Below are 15,809 nucleotides of genomic sequence, written 5' to 3'. Positions count from 1 at the left end.
AGCTGTGGCTGAGCTCATGTGGCTGCAGAAAAGCAATGGCTTGCCAGAGGTCAGTAATGATGCAGCGAAAGAGGAATGCGTTTTCACTTTGCAACCTTGCTCAGGCCTCTTCCAGACACCAAAAACTGACTTGCATTTTTGGCTCAGCAGCACTACATCACTTTCTGTGGCTCAAAAACAGTTTCATTACTGGGGTGTTGATATAAAGGATATTAGAGAAGAGGGATTTCCATCCACTACCAGTGTCCACTGATCACTCAGGTGACCCATTACTTCTTAATATTCAAGTCTGTTAAAATATTCACAGCAGAAGTACACTATGACAGGCCTGTGTTGAACTGGGACTGTGTGTCAAACATAGATTTATATTCTGGTATGTTTTCAGTATTTAAGTTTGTGTGTCTTATGGCCATCATGCAAAAACTACAAGACCTACAGTTTCATGAAACTTGGTGGAACTTCTCCAGTTATAATGAGGATCTGGATCACTTCCCAAGTGGCCTTAGTTTTCTTTTATATTGAGTTCATTTGTCTGCTGTAAGACTGCAATCAACACTTTAAAGATAAATATATCATAAGATACTATTTTCTGTTTTCTTTAACAAAATTATTCATTGATGAAGTCTTTAATTATCAGAAAATAATCTGAAGACCAAATACACATACGCATTTTGAAACACTGACAGTTATTAGTAATATATAATACAATAAACATTATCAATTCAATTTTATTTATATGGAGCCAAATCACAGCTCAAGGTGCTTTATATTGTAAGGTAAAGACCCTACAATAACACAGAAAAGCACAACAATCAGATGGCCCCCTTTGAACAAGCACTTGGCAACGGTGGGAAGGAAAATCTCCTTTTTAACAGCAAGAAACCTCCAGCAGAACCAGAGTCAGTCGTCTACTGCGACTGGTTGGGAGTGAGGGGAGGAAGAGATTAATAATAACATCATAGTTCACGTTTTAAAAGAATTTTAAAGTCAAATGTGTTTGAGCAGTTCAAGCATCTCCTTGTGGAGATGTGAGAGAATCTCGGCACAAAGTGTTGACGTGCTGAGAATGATCTTCATGGTTTGGAGGAACTGATGAAACGCATCCTTCTCACTGCTAGGCAAAACCAAACTTCACACCTTGATTTATACTCCATCAACATGAAAGTTAAGATAAGATAAGATAAGATAAGATAACCTTTATTAGTCCCACACGTGGGAAATTTGTTTTGTCACAGCAGGAAGTGGACAGTGCAAAAGTTATGAGGCAAAAATTAGAATACAACATGAAAGCTGTAATATTCCACATTATTTTGAGGACATAAAACTTTTATTTAAAAAAAACTCTCAACATATCAAGATCACATTTGTTAATGCATGTACACTGTTAGAAGAATGAACATATAAAAGTTGACCTGCAAGAATACCTTCATGCATTTACACTTCATGCTGTGCAGCTTTTCTGTTGTGCAAAGGGGCCCTCTGGTGGTTTGGAAGGGCTACGGAACTCAGACAGAAGATGAATCTTTACACTAAACGTGACTAAAATGGGAAAATATTAAAGCCAGTAAAACAACACATTTATTCACATGTCATGGCTACATTTCAAAGTAAGACTTTTTAAACCTTCTACCATTCTTTAAACCTATAAGATTCAGAAAACAATTAGGACAACTTAAAAACAAAATCCCCCAAGCGAATTCCCAAATAACCTATAAACTTAGTGCAATTAAGTATCTCAAACAACTCAAACACATGTAAATATAAAAAGAAAAGAAAAATCTCAGTCAGAAGACCCCATCTCTAAATATATCCCAGAAGTATGACACATACAAAACATGTTTTGCGTCAATAACATTTCCAGCTGAGCATTTTTACACGCAGTTGTGTCATTTTCAAAACTATAACCTCCAATGGTGAAGAATTTATATATATATATGGTGATTAGTACAGCTTTTCCAGCACGCCAGTCAAACACGTGGTGAACTGGGGAATCTGGGCTGCCTCCTGATTAATTGACAACAAATTACATGTCATGTCTACTTCAATAAATTAGGGCCTTATGGCTGAATACAAGATAATGACATGAATAAATACAAGGTACTGGCTCATTGTCCCTTTTAAAGGAATCCTTCAGCTGCACAATTTCCAGACAACTTTGATGAGAAAGATGACATCAGTGCAATATTTCAGCCTCCCTGGTTATACTGGATGCACACGTGGACTCAGAGTAGATAAGACTGCACAGATGTATTGTAAACTCAAGCTCAAGTCAATATTGATCTGTCCACACCCTCTTCTACAACAGAAGGACAGGGAGTGGAGAGTTCATTTTACCAGCCCATCATGCGTAAGACTACAACCACTACGGCCGCAAACGGCTGGAACACACGGCTCAGAAGGAAGGTATTTTAAACATGCTTTCTAATCACTGGGTAATTAGGTTACATGCTAGCTGTAAATGAATCTCCATAGCAGCCAAGCTGAGCATATGGATGAGGAGACTGCAGCAGAATGCACCACACAAGGAGTGTCAAGGCTCCAGTGTTGTTTCTTAGCAACAGCACACGGCAGGATATCATTCCCTGTCGTTCCTTATCCAAGAATACAAAAAACAAAGTTATTTGATACAGTCTATTCTGTGTGCTGTGTCATTTCACTCACAATAAGAGTGACGGAAACACAGCATTCATGGACCTTATTGTATTAAAAAGACACTACATTTGGCATGTGGTATGATCTTAAAGTGGCAGCATGATTCTTCTGTGACTGCTTTATATCCTTGAATATCTATAAAAACCTGAAGAATGCTCTGTGTTCCCCCACACGAGAACACTCAGGATCCACTGTTTCCAGCACATGACTCTTGCGTCGGCTCATGTTCCTGATGGAGACTCGATCAACACTGGAGGTCAGCGTGGCTGTAGACAACTCTTCTGGCAAAGAGCAAAGCCAGCAGGCTGAAGCAGCAGGCGCAGGCCATGTACGCCCTCACGCTGTTAGTCAGCTGCACTATGGAACCGAGACACATGGCTGGCAGCAACTGCAGGTAAGCAGATGAAAAGAGCAGCATTTTAAATGCATGACCACAATTTAAAAAGCAGTCCTCTTGAGTTGTAAAATAGCCCATCTTCATCTCTCTGTTAACCGCAAAATTGTCTTAATTGCTTGACCTGATTAAACTGTCTAAAAGTATTTGCAGAGACATTATCAAAGAGAGGTACGGTATTCAGAGAATCCTGAATTCAAATCTATGGGAGGATTCTGCAGCAGCAAAGATGATGGTAAAAGTTTAACTTCCAGGGGGAAAGAAAGTTAAAAAAAAAACAAAAACCTTTTCACTTTTTAAAATCAGGTTTTACGTCCCGTGGAGCATTGAAGCATTGAAATGAAAGTTAAGATAATCTTTCAGCATGACTTCCAAAATAAGTGCCCAGGTGTCAGGGCTCTGTGATCCAGCATTTTGAGTTTGTTTTGTATTTTTGACTTCTTATGAGGTATTAGAGAAATGTTAAGTTCTAGTGTTTATAAAGTAGTTAGGTTTTAGTCTAGTTAATGTTATCACCCATGCTTCCTTTTTTAGGTGTCATTTCCTGTTCCTTCCTATGAAGGGCGGGTAGACCGGTAGTGAAATTGGACGGTCTAGCCTTCAGTTTTGCGTCACCGCTGTCTCGGTGGAGTTTAATAAACTATGGAAAGACTGCGGGGGCTGGCTGGGCTGCGCAATGAATCCTGGGATAGGTTGGGCCACGAAGGACACACCCGACCCATCCTTCAAATTCGGGAAAAAGGAGGACGCATTTGTCGGCTGCATTCGGAGGAGTCTGCGAATTTGGACAGCCTTCATCGCATCGCTGTGACGTAATCAGCCTACAAATGCGGCCTCAGGAGGATGCAGCCCATGAATTTGGACACCCCCATTGTAAAACTTTTAGTTATGTCCGTGCCCTCGTATGCCCTTGTGTTTCATGTCTGCATGTTCCATGTCCTATTGTCAAGCTCGTGTTGTCACAGTCTACGTCTCATCATGCTTCCTGTTTTATTTTGACAGTCTCTTGTTCCGTGTTCAGTGTGTTTGGTTTTGCTTCCCCTGTGGCGTCGTATTCATTTGTGTCAGCTGTGTTCCCCAGGCGTTTCCACTTCCCTCATTATGCTTCTGTGTATTTGAGTCCTCTGTCTCCCTTTGTTCATTGCTGGGTTGTCTGTTCATCTAACCTCATGCTACATGGATGTTTCTCTAGTCTTAGTTATCTCAGGTTCTGGTCATGTTCATGTTAGATTTATGATTATCGTTAGAATTCCATGTCCTGCGTTAGTTTTTCCCAGTTTTCTCAGTTTATCATTTAGTTTCTCACCCCTGCGCTTTTGTTTTGTGGTAGTTATCAGCCTAAATGAACGGCTCGCTTTTTGTTAAACTTTAGTCCTGTCCCTTGTGTATCTACTCTCGGGTCCACTCCTCAAACACACCAGCCATCCGGCAGCAGTGATGAGAATAACAGCGTTACAAGTAGCGGCGTTACTAACGGCGTTTCTTTTTGTCTATGTAAGCAATCTGCGCGCTACCGTGGACGGCAATCACTTTCTTGTAGACGATCACTTTTTGGCACAACACCAGAAGCAAAGGGGGCAAAACAATTGCATGAGTGCTGCTGTTTGACTGAGGAAGAATAAAGTAGTCGTGGTAAGCCAATCACATGACCACTTCAAGATGACAAAGCAACAAGGTGATATATACCAGTTTTTAAATTGTGTTGATAGGCCACGTAAAACCAGAGACATGATAAACAATATACACTGCATTTTTTCCTCAATAGTTTCGTCACGTTTACTTTCTAAGGACAGCGCAGCGAGCACTCTCTGCTTATGAGCAAAAAACAAAAAAACAAAACAAAAAACAGCCCGTTCGTGTTGGTGGAAAAATGCACCATGTCGACCAATCAAAAAATAATATGGCAACATGACATTTGGATGTTTAGGAAGAGGGGGAAGTTTTAAGAGTGATGGAGAGAGAGAGAGAGACAGCAGAAAAAGAGAGAGAGCGAGTTTTAAGATGTGAGGGATTTGTGACGTTTAGCGTGTTTGGAGTGTGTAGTTAATGTGTTGTCTTGTGTAGTTAGTGTGTGAGTGTTGTGGATAGTTTTGTGTTGTGTGTCAGAACAATGAGGCGACTGCTGTCTCCAGGTGAAAAACAGGAGGAGTGAGAGGAGCACCTGCTGTCAGGCCTGCAGGTATCAGGCTGTGATGTTCTCCTTTATAGTGGACAGAAATATTTGGAGTGGCACAAATAATTTGTGTGGCATCTTATTGAATGCAGAACAGCTGATTGTTCTGTAAATAGTTTGAAATGGTTATTAAAAAAGGGTAAAAGGCTTCAAATAACTTTGTTGTTTACAAAACTTGTGCATATGATTTTAAAATTGACAATTTATATTTGCATTTAAAGTTATGAAATATGATTCAATAAACATGTTTGTGGTTGTAACAGTAAAAAAATCACTTTTTCTACTCTGACTTTATGTTTTTTGTCTGATTTTAGATCAATTGTGGTAATACAGTCAAAATGAAAACATAACTGTAAATTCACACACGTGAGGTTGTGCTGAAAACAATGAGACCAAACAAGCAAAGTAAAGAGTTTTTAAAGGTGAAATGTAGAGGAAACATCAAAAGTAGTTAAAAATGGCCAATTATACCCTGGACCCCAGAGGGTTAAACATTTTTTTAAGAAACACAATAGTTACTTTTCAAGTAATTAATTACTTTTAGAATCTTGTAACTCAGTTACTAGCTCAGTTACTTTTTTGAAGAAATAACTAGTAACTATAATTAATTACTTTTTCAAAGTAACTTGCCCAACACTGTCCGGCAGTGACACCAGGAGTATTTCAAGAAGCCAACCAAGTGGCGAGATTTGGTATAATTTAACTTGATTAACTCCAACTGATTAACTTAACTGATCAATAAATGCAATTAGCTGTTCAAAGAAGATCTGAATATACTTTATATCGCATGAAATGAGATCAGGTACACCACCAATTAATTCGGCTCCAATTGCCCACCCATACCTGGGAGAGAAGGTACGCGCCTTCCAGTATTGCCATGTCAAAGCCCATCCCTCTGTTTGAGACTTGTGTGGAGTCTGCTTCAGCTCTATCACCTCCAGCCACCAAAAGTGATAGATGTGGCGACTCAACAGAGGGCTCTGCCACAGGAGGTATCAGCCCCACAGCTTGGTGCTTAGCAGGTGGACCACATGAGGGAACAGGCTTAGCAAGTGTTGGGTCATTACTTTCAGTCCGCTCAAGAGGTCTGGGTCTGGATGACTTGAAGAAAATCTTAAAGAGAAAAAGTTACCAATTACATTCACTGTCATCACTAAACAATATCATCTGATGTAAGGGGGACTTGCTATGTTTCGTGATTTTACTTGGTATATGTATGTGTCTACTAATCAGAGCATAAGTCATTTAATAGTCTGAATATCAAAGTAAACTTGAGCAAGATACTAAAGCCTGGGTTGCCCCTGATGCATCCATCAGAGTAGTGTGTGTGTGACTGTTAGATTACCAGCACTTAGGCACAGGAAATGGTGCTTGTATGAATGCATGTGAAAATGGGTGAATGGGGCTAGTAGTAAGACAGCACTTTGAGTAGAAAACCACTATATAAATACTAGTCCATTTACCATTCTAGCAATGTCCAGCCTGCTAGATTTAATGACTGAATAATTGACCAGACTGAACAGTGTGATTAAAGGCTGCGAAAACCAATCAACAGCTGAAGGTGGGTTGCTGAGGACCGATTGCTGGCTCCAATTTGAAGCTATAAAAAAGAAAATGCTTTAAAATAGTTTTTGATGTGTCTCTTCCTTTGTAATAATTTGGAAAACAATTATTTATAATTGTATATTAATTGCAATTAAATAAATAATATAAATTATGGTGATTAGCCAGTTGTGATTTACATCCAGTAGTAACAGAAAGTTGGTGGTGAGGAATCGTTAACAGCAGGCAGGTAGCTTGTCTCATGCTAACTGTTAGCTGCTAACTTGACTTGCCTTGTGGTTTCTTAGTTGTTGTAACAATGGTAATTATGCCCCAAAGATGCCTGACCCCAAAAAGGTCAGGCATATACACCCATCAAGTGCTGAAGCAGCATCCACAACAAGTTCCTGTGATGCCATGCTATACAGTAAAAAGACAATACACCCTCTGTCAGTTCTACCGTTTAAGATTTAAAAGGATGCATTTTCTTTTCACCATGACTGTAAGTGGTTTAATTCTCAAAGGAAAATGCATGCAATGGTAAATTTAACAGAGCTGTTACGAGCTAAATGTAAGCTTTAATTATAAATGGCAGCCAAGCACCGAATGTAAAATTCTGGATCAGTGCTGATGTTAAAAAGAACAACCTGACTGAGAGCAGATATTCATATTCTTTCTTTTGATTTTGTTGCTTCTTATTTCCAACAGATAAATATTAATAGATTTTTTGTATCCTTTTCCTCACAAACACTGGACTTCCTGAATATTCATTCTTCATTCTTGCAGATTTCCCACTATATCAAACACAAGGCTGCACACTGTGTAAGTAAGAACTAACCTTTCTGTCTGAGTGATAGAGACACAGCAGTGTGTATGGCAGCACCTGCAGGACACAGAGCGTGTACCCCGTCACAGCAGCCATGACAGTGACCATCATCACACTGTCTGTGACACTCATGACGGTGGTGGCCAACAGCAGAAGAGCCACCCCACTAGTGTATACCACTTTGGCTCCCAGCAGAGCCACCCAGCGGTCCATTAGCGTAGAGCACAGCACCGACACTGCACACTGCAGGAAGAGAGCCAGACTGGCCATGCGCACACCTGGACAAGAATCAAGTGGTTTTAATGCAAAACATAATCTCACTGACTGACTTCAACGGTTGGAAGAACTTACCCTACCTTCATCATAGTGTTTCCTTTCCTGTGATTCTGGATCTGCACCCGGCACTCCCTGGTACAATCCCTCCCCCATAAAGTCAGCGAAGAAGAGCATGACACTCATCAGTGCCATCCAACTACACACCTCTGCCACAAAAAGTCTCCATATGACCTGTGGCACATGTGTGCACACCGCATACAAATGATGCAGCATTGAAAGACCCTCTGATGCACGTCGACACAGCACATCACGTAAACAACGAGGCCGAAGTAGGAAGGGGAACGGGCAGCATCTGCTCCCCAAACTTTTTAAAGGGGGATGAACAAGAATCTTCCTCTCTCCTCTGACTCCTGCTTCCTCCTTGATGCAGGTTGTGGAGAGGAGGCAGCCAAAAAATAGGAGGGTGAGCAGGGTGTAAACAAAGGCCTCTTGCCCTCCCAAATATAGTGCTATGGGCACCTGGCTCCAGTCCACGGAAGGAAGCAAAAACCTGGAAAAAATACATTTTAAATGTTGAAATATTAGGTCTTTTAGGCCTGTTCACTTACTTGGATGCTGTGACTGTATTGTGCCTGTTGGAGAATTTTTTTAAATCTTACTATTAATACAGCTGTACCATAGGTACAACAGCTAATATAATGATGTGTCTTTGTCCTGTCTTTGTCCAGATGGCTGCCCGTCCCTGAATCTGCTTCTGCTGGAGGTTTCTTCCTGTTAAAAGGGAGTTTTTCCTTTCCACTTTCTCGCCAAAGTGCTCACTTATCGGGTTCATCTGAATTTTAGGGTTTTCTCTGTATTATGGTAGGGTCTTACCTTACAATATAAAGCACCTTGAGGTAACTTGGCACTGTATAAATATAACTGAACTGAAATGAAGTATGAGACACAACCAGTTAGGAAGAAAAGATAATAAGTGGCTTACCCCAAGCATCCCCCCAGGCTTGTCATCAGGGAATTAACTGAGAATGCTTTTCGGTTTTCTTCCTCCCCGGGAAACAGATCTGACAGCAGGGCAAGCAGTAGGGTGAGACAGGCCTGAGGAGAAACCTGAGAGTTAGCTGATACATGTAATTATGATACTCAACCAAAGACTTATTCTTTCAGAAATAAAAAATAATAATACAAGTGTTTAATTGCCAAAGTTATTAAGTGAACCAGGAAGGTCTAGATTTGATTTTAGGGGTACAAAAACTCACTCATAACTACATTAACTACAAATTTAGCCTCGGGACAGAGAATCTCATACAGTAAATTGATTAATTTAGCAATAAAATATTCTATCTTCTATATCTTCTTCTGACTGTATTGTATTTGCTGGATGACGTAGATTAGGTGTGTGTTCATGTGAATGTGTTATTGTACATGTTTGTGTGCCTACATGTATGTGATGGCTGGAATGAAGAAAAACGAGTATTTCAGCATTCTGAAATACTCGTTTTTTTTGTGCAGTTGAAAACAGACATTCTGAGGCTACGTCCACATGTACCCGGGTATTTTTGAAAACGCAGATTTTTCTATGCGTTTGCACCTTCCGTCCACACGTAAACGGCGTTTTCGGTCACTGAAAACGGAGATTTTTAAAAACTCCGGCCAGGGTGGATATTTCTGAAAACTCCGTTTTTGCATTTACGTGTGGACGAGAAAAACGGAGAAAACGCAGCGTCAAAGGTGTGCGCCTTTTTTGACGTCACACTGTGCGCCACGTTATTGTTTCGGTGAAATGAATTTCTACAATACTGTTACTGTTAATTCTACTCTCTGCAGTGTTTAAATGCTTACATATACACACAGTTACTGTCCCTCCACACATAAGACTCGGTTCTGCTTCTATGCCCCAGCCTTGTTTACTATTTCCCACCGAGGCTTCTAGACTTCTGATTGGCCAACATTTCTGCACGGTCAGTGTTGGGAAGGTTACTTTTAAAATGTATTCCATTACAGAATACAGAATACATGCCCCAAAATGTATTCTGTAACGTATTCCGTTACGTTACTCAATGACAGTAACGTATTCTGCATACTTTGGATTACTTAATATATTATCATGCTTTTTACAACAACGTGAATGTACTATTGCTGTGTGATTTATTACTATTACTGAAGGTCCGCGACTCCGAACTGTAGTAAAGGGACCTCTGACTAATACGGCGGGGTCCCTGTCGGCTCGTAGCCGAAAAATAGCTTTACTTTGTTGTGTGGGTCAACTCTGCTTGCCAGAGACAGAGAGAGGCGTTGAAAGGCTGCTCCAACGGAACTTGTTAATTTCGGAGGAAAACAGGAACACGGTGTACAGTCGAGTCTTAATAGCTTACTTACAACTGGGCTCGTCAGGCACTCTTCTTGGCTGCAGTGGTTATTATTATATTTACATGCTTCCAGCTCCGGTTTTTCCTCGATGACAACTCGTACCTTTCCACTTCCCTTTTTCTCCCTCCTCGCGCTCACAGACACATAACGTGTATGGCAGTCCATTCTCCCTGCAGCACGGACTACACTGCCCATGATGCTACATTCTTTAGAGCTATGCTTGTAGCATTCTGCCTGTTAGCTTAGCACAACAACAACAACAACAACGAAAAGGCGCTCTCTCACCCAGGAAACACACAGTCGCAGAGAGAGAGAGAGAGCGTCGCCTTGTAACCATGGCAACCGTAACGCTGGCGCCTGGAACAACAGAACGTAGCTGTCAAACAAAACCCAAACAGTCCTGACCCGCGACTATATGAAACAGGAAAGTACCGCAGTGTAATCCATTTATTTCAACAAAGTAACTGTATTCTGAATACCACCTTTTTAAACGGTAACTGTAACGGAATACAGTTACTCATGTTTTGTATTTTAAATACGTAACGGCGGTACATGTATTCCGTTACTCCCCAACACTGCACGGTTAGGAATCTAGCGCCACCTGCTGCTTTGGCATGTTCCTAGCAGCATTTTCCTTCATTTCTATGTTTACGTGTGGACAGGATTATTTTTTAAAACGAAAACAGAAAATCTCCGTTTTCAAAAATACCCGTGTACGTGTGGACGTAGCCTCAGGGCGCAGATATTAATAATGTCCAGCCTAACAGCCCCAGGTTAGTGGCTCAGAGTTTTACTGCTCCATGAGCATTTTTATTGGCCTGTGGGAAAAAGCTAGTATTTTCTTTTTTTAAAAAATACTAATATAATTTTATGAATATATTTCATGTTATTTCACTTTAAATCTGAAAAACAATGTTATGAAAGTGTTGAAATAAATGGTAAATGGTAAATGGCCTGTATTTATATAGCGCTTTACTAGTCCCTAAGGACCCCAAAGCGCTTTACATATCCAGTCATCCATCCACCCATTCACGCACTGGTGATGGCAAGCTACATTGTAGCCACAGCCACCCTGGGGCGCACTGAAATAGTGTATGATCTAGTACCCATGCCCCACTTTAGATTCGCCCCTGCTTGCTGCAGGTATCGAAGGATGGCTGCTGCCAACCTTCAGCATGCTGCCTGATTTAAACATGGTTTAAGTTAACCTCTTAAGCCCCAACGCCCCCTGATACTGAGGCAAAAGGCAGGAGATCAGGTAGGCTAGGGGCTTAAGAGGTTAACAGTCCATCTACATATTTTATTACAACAGCTGTAGCTTCCCTTTTCAGTGTAAAACAAACAGCGGTGGATTGAGCAGCTACAAAGTTTACTTTTCTTCACGTCAGTGCTTGTTAAACAGGTTCTGAAGGACTGCCGCTAGCTTTTTCCCAGTAAAGGTTTTAATGGTGATTACAGGAACAAGCACTGCTGCTTTAAACAATATAAAAACATTTTCTTTCTCTACCCCTTAGCTCACTGACTTGCTAATGGCTCCACCTCTTTGCTCTTCGTGGGGTGAGTGTGTAAACAGACTCCAGATCCACAAAGCATCAAAGCAAAGAACTGATGTCAAGGATTTTTAAAAAAAGGACACGAGATTGTGCTCTATCCATGTTGGTTACCACTGGACCCCTGGAAGAGATCCCTGTTAATCCCTCATCTAGTTCCCAAGAAGCACGAGAATAAGAATTAATAGTATAACTGAGTATATAATTTTTATTTTTGTACAACTTTACTTGTAAAGTTTACTCACCTGTGCGCAGAACTCGACAAGGCACACAGCTGCAGCCTGCATGCCGGCTTGCACCCAGTGAGGGTGCTGTGGTGAAATCAGTAGAGTCAGCCGCCTGGCTTGGGGAATTATTTGCAGGCCTAGCAAAACTCCCAGGCTCAGGATCCAGATAAAGGGCGTGCGTCGACCGAAGCGCCCTCTCCAAGAATCACTAGCTGAGCCGATCATGGGTATAAAGATCAAGCCCAAAACTGGAGTCACAGCTGGTAAAAAGAAAGACCCTGTTAACCTTCTTAGTGGTCTTTAAAGCTCAATCATTTACCAGGGAAGTATCAGATGGGATCTAGTCATTATTTTTTATGGTATAATGCACTTAAACTTCTGTTGTAGTCGTACTTTATCTGCACTGACGACATTACAGTTACCAACAGTCTGGGAAAGGTTTACAGCCCGCCCAGTGACAGTTAGCTAGCAAGAAAGACATTATTTACATTTTTCCGCTTAACTTAGGACTTAGGTGTATCCATTTGTTAGCTTAATAAATATTAGCTTTCTGCTATCTTGCTAATGAATAGCCACAGTACTCGGGGTTCTCCAGTGTTATTGCTTTTCTTGTTTTTGATCAAACTGCATTCTGTCAGTTTTAAAACCAGAGACGACCATTATTATCAGGCAACCAATATGGCAGCTGTGAAAAACCTCAATGTAAGGCTTAAAAACAAGACTTGACAAAGCAACAAGTGATGTCACAGTTGCTACGCCCATCTTTGATTCTGTCCATGGATCAAAGTCGTTATTGAAACTAAGCTACCTAAGATCCGCTAGTTTTAAAAACATATGAAAACTATTGATAATGAAAAATCATTATATAATGACAAATCTAAATGAAGCTATTTGAATACATTTCCTAGTTAGTAGTTGTAGACATGCACTGTCAGCACTGGTGCTTCAAACTACAAACAGATGTTTCAAACACACAAACGGAACATCTATAAAATTGTAATGCTCATGTGATTTTTTTTCCCCTCCACTTACCAAGCATCATAGTCATGTAGCGTTCCTCCATGCCGGCCTGTAGCAGTAGAGGTGGGATGTAGACAGTCCCGGCAGCCATGCACACCTCCAGGCCACATGATAAAGTGTTCACCAGCAACAACTTCCACATCTGACACTGAAACCACTTTTTCACAACCATCTTGGCTCTTCAATTTTTTATTTAGAGACTTATTTGAATGTACAAATGTCTTTAGTCCTGATATGAAATATTAAGTTAATGTAAAGACAACTATTAAACAAAAGGGTTTCCCAGAGGGGTTTTGGCTGGTCATCAGTTTTGGACAGCTTCCTTGTCATGATGTGCTTTGTGAATGAAGCGGTCATCAGAGAACAGCAAAGACAACTTTCTTAAGTTTCCTTTTTATTTGAGGTTCCATTAGCGCCCCAGCAGAGGCCGGCATCTTCACCTGCCAGTGTGGTGTCTTCCTGCATAATTCAAAGAAAGCACAGCAAAGCCTGAAAAAATCGTTGTAAAATCTGGAAAAAGATTACCTTCTATATCTAAATGTGAAATGGGGAAAAGTCATTTTGTTCAATCTATTAGCAAAACCTCAACTCCCATTTTAGCCATTCACCAACTCACATCAATCTACTGAGTCATTTTCTGTTGGGCAGACCATCACTGTGAACTAAAACTAAACTTAGAATTAAAGAAACACTGAAGAAAAAGTACATAAAAACTAGACTTTTGAACAAGATGGAAACTGACTGAAACAATACTGTGCATCAAGGTATTTATAGATAACTAAAAACTAAAACTACACGTGAAAAACTTTTTAGTTAACTAAAATAAAAAAAAAATAGACTTAAAAAAACCTCTAACTCTAAAAACTAATAGGAACAATTTCGTGAATTTCGAAAACGGAGTAAAATAAAAACATGGAGGTGACATCCTTAGTTTTACTACCTGTATGTATCTGTATGTTAAAAAATGTAATACAACTTGTTTTTTTCTGTCACGCACATTAATAAAGGATATTTGTCATTTTAATGAGAAATCTTGTGCTTAGTGGCAATTAAAATCATTTTAACTGGTTCAGTATTTATTCCTGATAGATCTTTCTGACTTCCTTTCATTTTTTAGGAAGTATCATCACTGCTTAGAAATCTATAAACATTGCCATAAATGTGGTTTCAGTGTGTTTCTTGCTGTCTAGTGTCATTTACACTATTGTCTATAGATTTCAGTGAAGGTGTAAACATGACTGTAAAATCATCTGGTTTTGAGGACTTTTGAGGCTATAGTCTGAGCTCGTCCTATCCATAAGTGACATGTCCCTTCCCACACACCTTAGAAGCGCTTTGTTGTTTCTTAGGAAAATGAATAGTACCTTTAGGCGTTAGACGTAGAGAGGTATAGAATGTAAGGTGTGTCAGGGATATAGATGATTATTATGGTTTTAAGTGTTGCTATAAGTACACCTTATGGCTCTTTGAATTCTCACAATGTTAAAAATCCTGAGAATGAACGACAAAGAAAACTGCATAATTTGTTAATATGTAACAGTCTGTTTCTTTGTGGTATGTATGCCTCCTGCTTACTGTAAGCTATTGCACATAATTCATTCATTTCCTAATGATTTCATCTGGCACACTGTGTGCGTGCATGTGTGTTATTCACTCACTTGTTAAACCAGAAGCTCCTCTTTCTCTGAGACACACTCTAAAACATTAAGCAATAAACCACTAGCATTTTTATTTCCACTTGCCTCATCAAAGTCCTTTGATCGCTCTTCGAGCAGCAAAAGTTGTTTGAAAAGTCAGCAGTGGCTACTGGTTTTCTTCCTTTAAAGTTCAGTAGCCTGTGGTGTATACAGCTGTGTATGTGCCGCAAATGACAACAAAGGTGAGATTATTACTCACGTCACGCTTTCTGTTAAGGATGTGGGCGGGATTACAGGTAGTGCTGACATTCCTATGTTGGGTTTGTTTTTACATATGTGTTCATATGATTTGCTCAGCTACTGTTGATTTGTAAAGGCTGACACTTGTTGGGGCTACATTTGGAACAACTGAAAAATGTGTTCATTGAATTATTTTTTAAACTATTACTAACTTACTTTGAAACTCAGCACTCAGTAATCTATAGTGCATTTTCTTTTGTCACTTCCTGTAACTGTAGCGTAAGCCCGATGCAAATTATTGCATTATGCTCTGACTGGTTCAACAGTAAATATGAATAAATAAAACGGTCATTGTTTTTCGTGCTAGCCAATCAATCCAAACTCCTTATTTTTATGTCTTTTCTTTTTGTATTTATTTCTCTGTCATCACATCTTCCTCTTGGGTTAAGAGTTTTGGTTTCATCCTCGACAGCACTCTCTCCTTAAAGGCACACAGAAATAATATCACAGGGTCTTCTTATTTTAATCTTAGTAATTTTAACCGCCTTCGCCCTTCACTCACTCCAAACAGTACCACCATACCTGTCGCTGCTCTTGTCACATCTTGTTTTGGATTGCTGTAATTCTCTTCTCTATGGTAAATCATCCATAAACTGCAGTTAGTTCAAAATATTGATATTATATCCAGAATTGGATCCACTGAACAAATAACACCTGCTCTTAAACAGCTCCATCGGCTTCCAGCTCACCTAAGAGTGAATTTCCTACTTCTTACTTTCAAAGTGCTTCATAACCTCGCTCCTCCATATTTATCTGATCTTCTCCATGCGTACCCTCCCTGCTCTTCTTCAGCTTCCCTTCTGTCTGTTACAACTGCTTGCCTCACTACCATGGGGCTCAGAGCC

The 15,809-nt window shown here is 40.1% G+C and overlaps 1 protein-coding gene across 3 annotated transcripts; it reads right to left on the bottom strand.

Moving 5' to 3' along the window:
* Positions 1–827: 827 nt before the first annotated feature.
* On the bottom strand, positions 828–14,882 carry slc45a3 (solute carrier family 45 member 3). 3 transcript variants are annotated; one of them, XM_086291241.1, is made up of 8 exons: positions 14,766–14,882; positions 13,040–13,482; positions 12,026–12,267; positions 8,846–8,958; positions 7,944–8,413; positions 7,600–7,865; positions 6,063–6,332; positions 828–3,040 (listed from the first exon to the last, which is right to left on the bottom strand). In XM_086291241.1, exons 2-8 carry the CDS (start codon positions 13,197–13,199, stop codon positions 2,897–2,899), a joined length of 1,665 nt encoding a protein of 554 aa, XP_086147367.1. In that variant the 5' UTR covers positions 13,200–13,482; positions 14,766–14,882; the 3' UTR covers positions 828–2,896. The 3 variants fall into 3 exon arrangements, with proteins under 3 accessions (XP_086147367.1, XP_086147368.1, XP_086147369.1); XM_086291242.1 differs by lacking the exon at positions 14,766–14,882 and having other exon boundaries at positions 13,040–14,619; XM_086291243.1 differs by lacking the exons at positions 12,026–12,267; positions 13,040–13,482; positions 14,766–14,882 and adding an exon at positions 10,240–10,669.
* Positions 14,883–15,809: the final 927 nt, after the last annotated feature.

The sequence above is a fragment of the Aulonocara sp. 'chitande type north' Nkhata Bay genome, linkage group LG5 (genome assembly GCF_057382095.1).
Source record: "Aulonocara sp. 'chitande type north' Nkhata Bay isolate Kocher_YH1m ecotype deep benthic linkage group LG5, A_spYH_male_GT1.1, whole genome shotgun sequence".
Taxonomy (NCBI): domain Eukaryota; kingdom Metazoa; phylum Chordata; class Actinopteri; order Cichliformes; family Cichlidae; genus Aulonocara; species Aulonocara sp. 'chitande type north' Nkhata Bay.
Note: the sequence above shows the minus strand (reverse complement) of the source record. Positions and strands in the feature narration are given on the sequence as shown.

Coding starts and splice junctions, on each gene's coding strand:
- slc45a3 (XM_086291241.1), bottom strand. CDS start 13,199: ATGGTTGTGAAAAAGTGGTTTCAGTGTCAGATGTGGAAGTTGTTGCTG. Junction 8,959..12,025: donor TTGTCGAGTTCTGCGCACAG/GTGAGTAAACTT, acceptor GTTTCTCCTCAG/GCCTGTCTCACCCTACTGCT. Junction 6,333..7,599: donor TCTATCACTCAGACAGAAAG/GTTAGTTCTTAC, acceptor TTTCTCTTTAAG/ATTTTCTTCAAGTCATCCAG.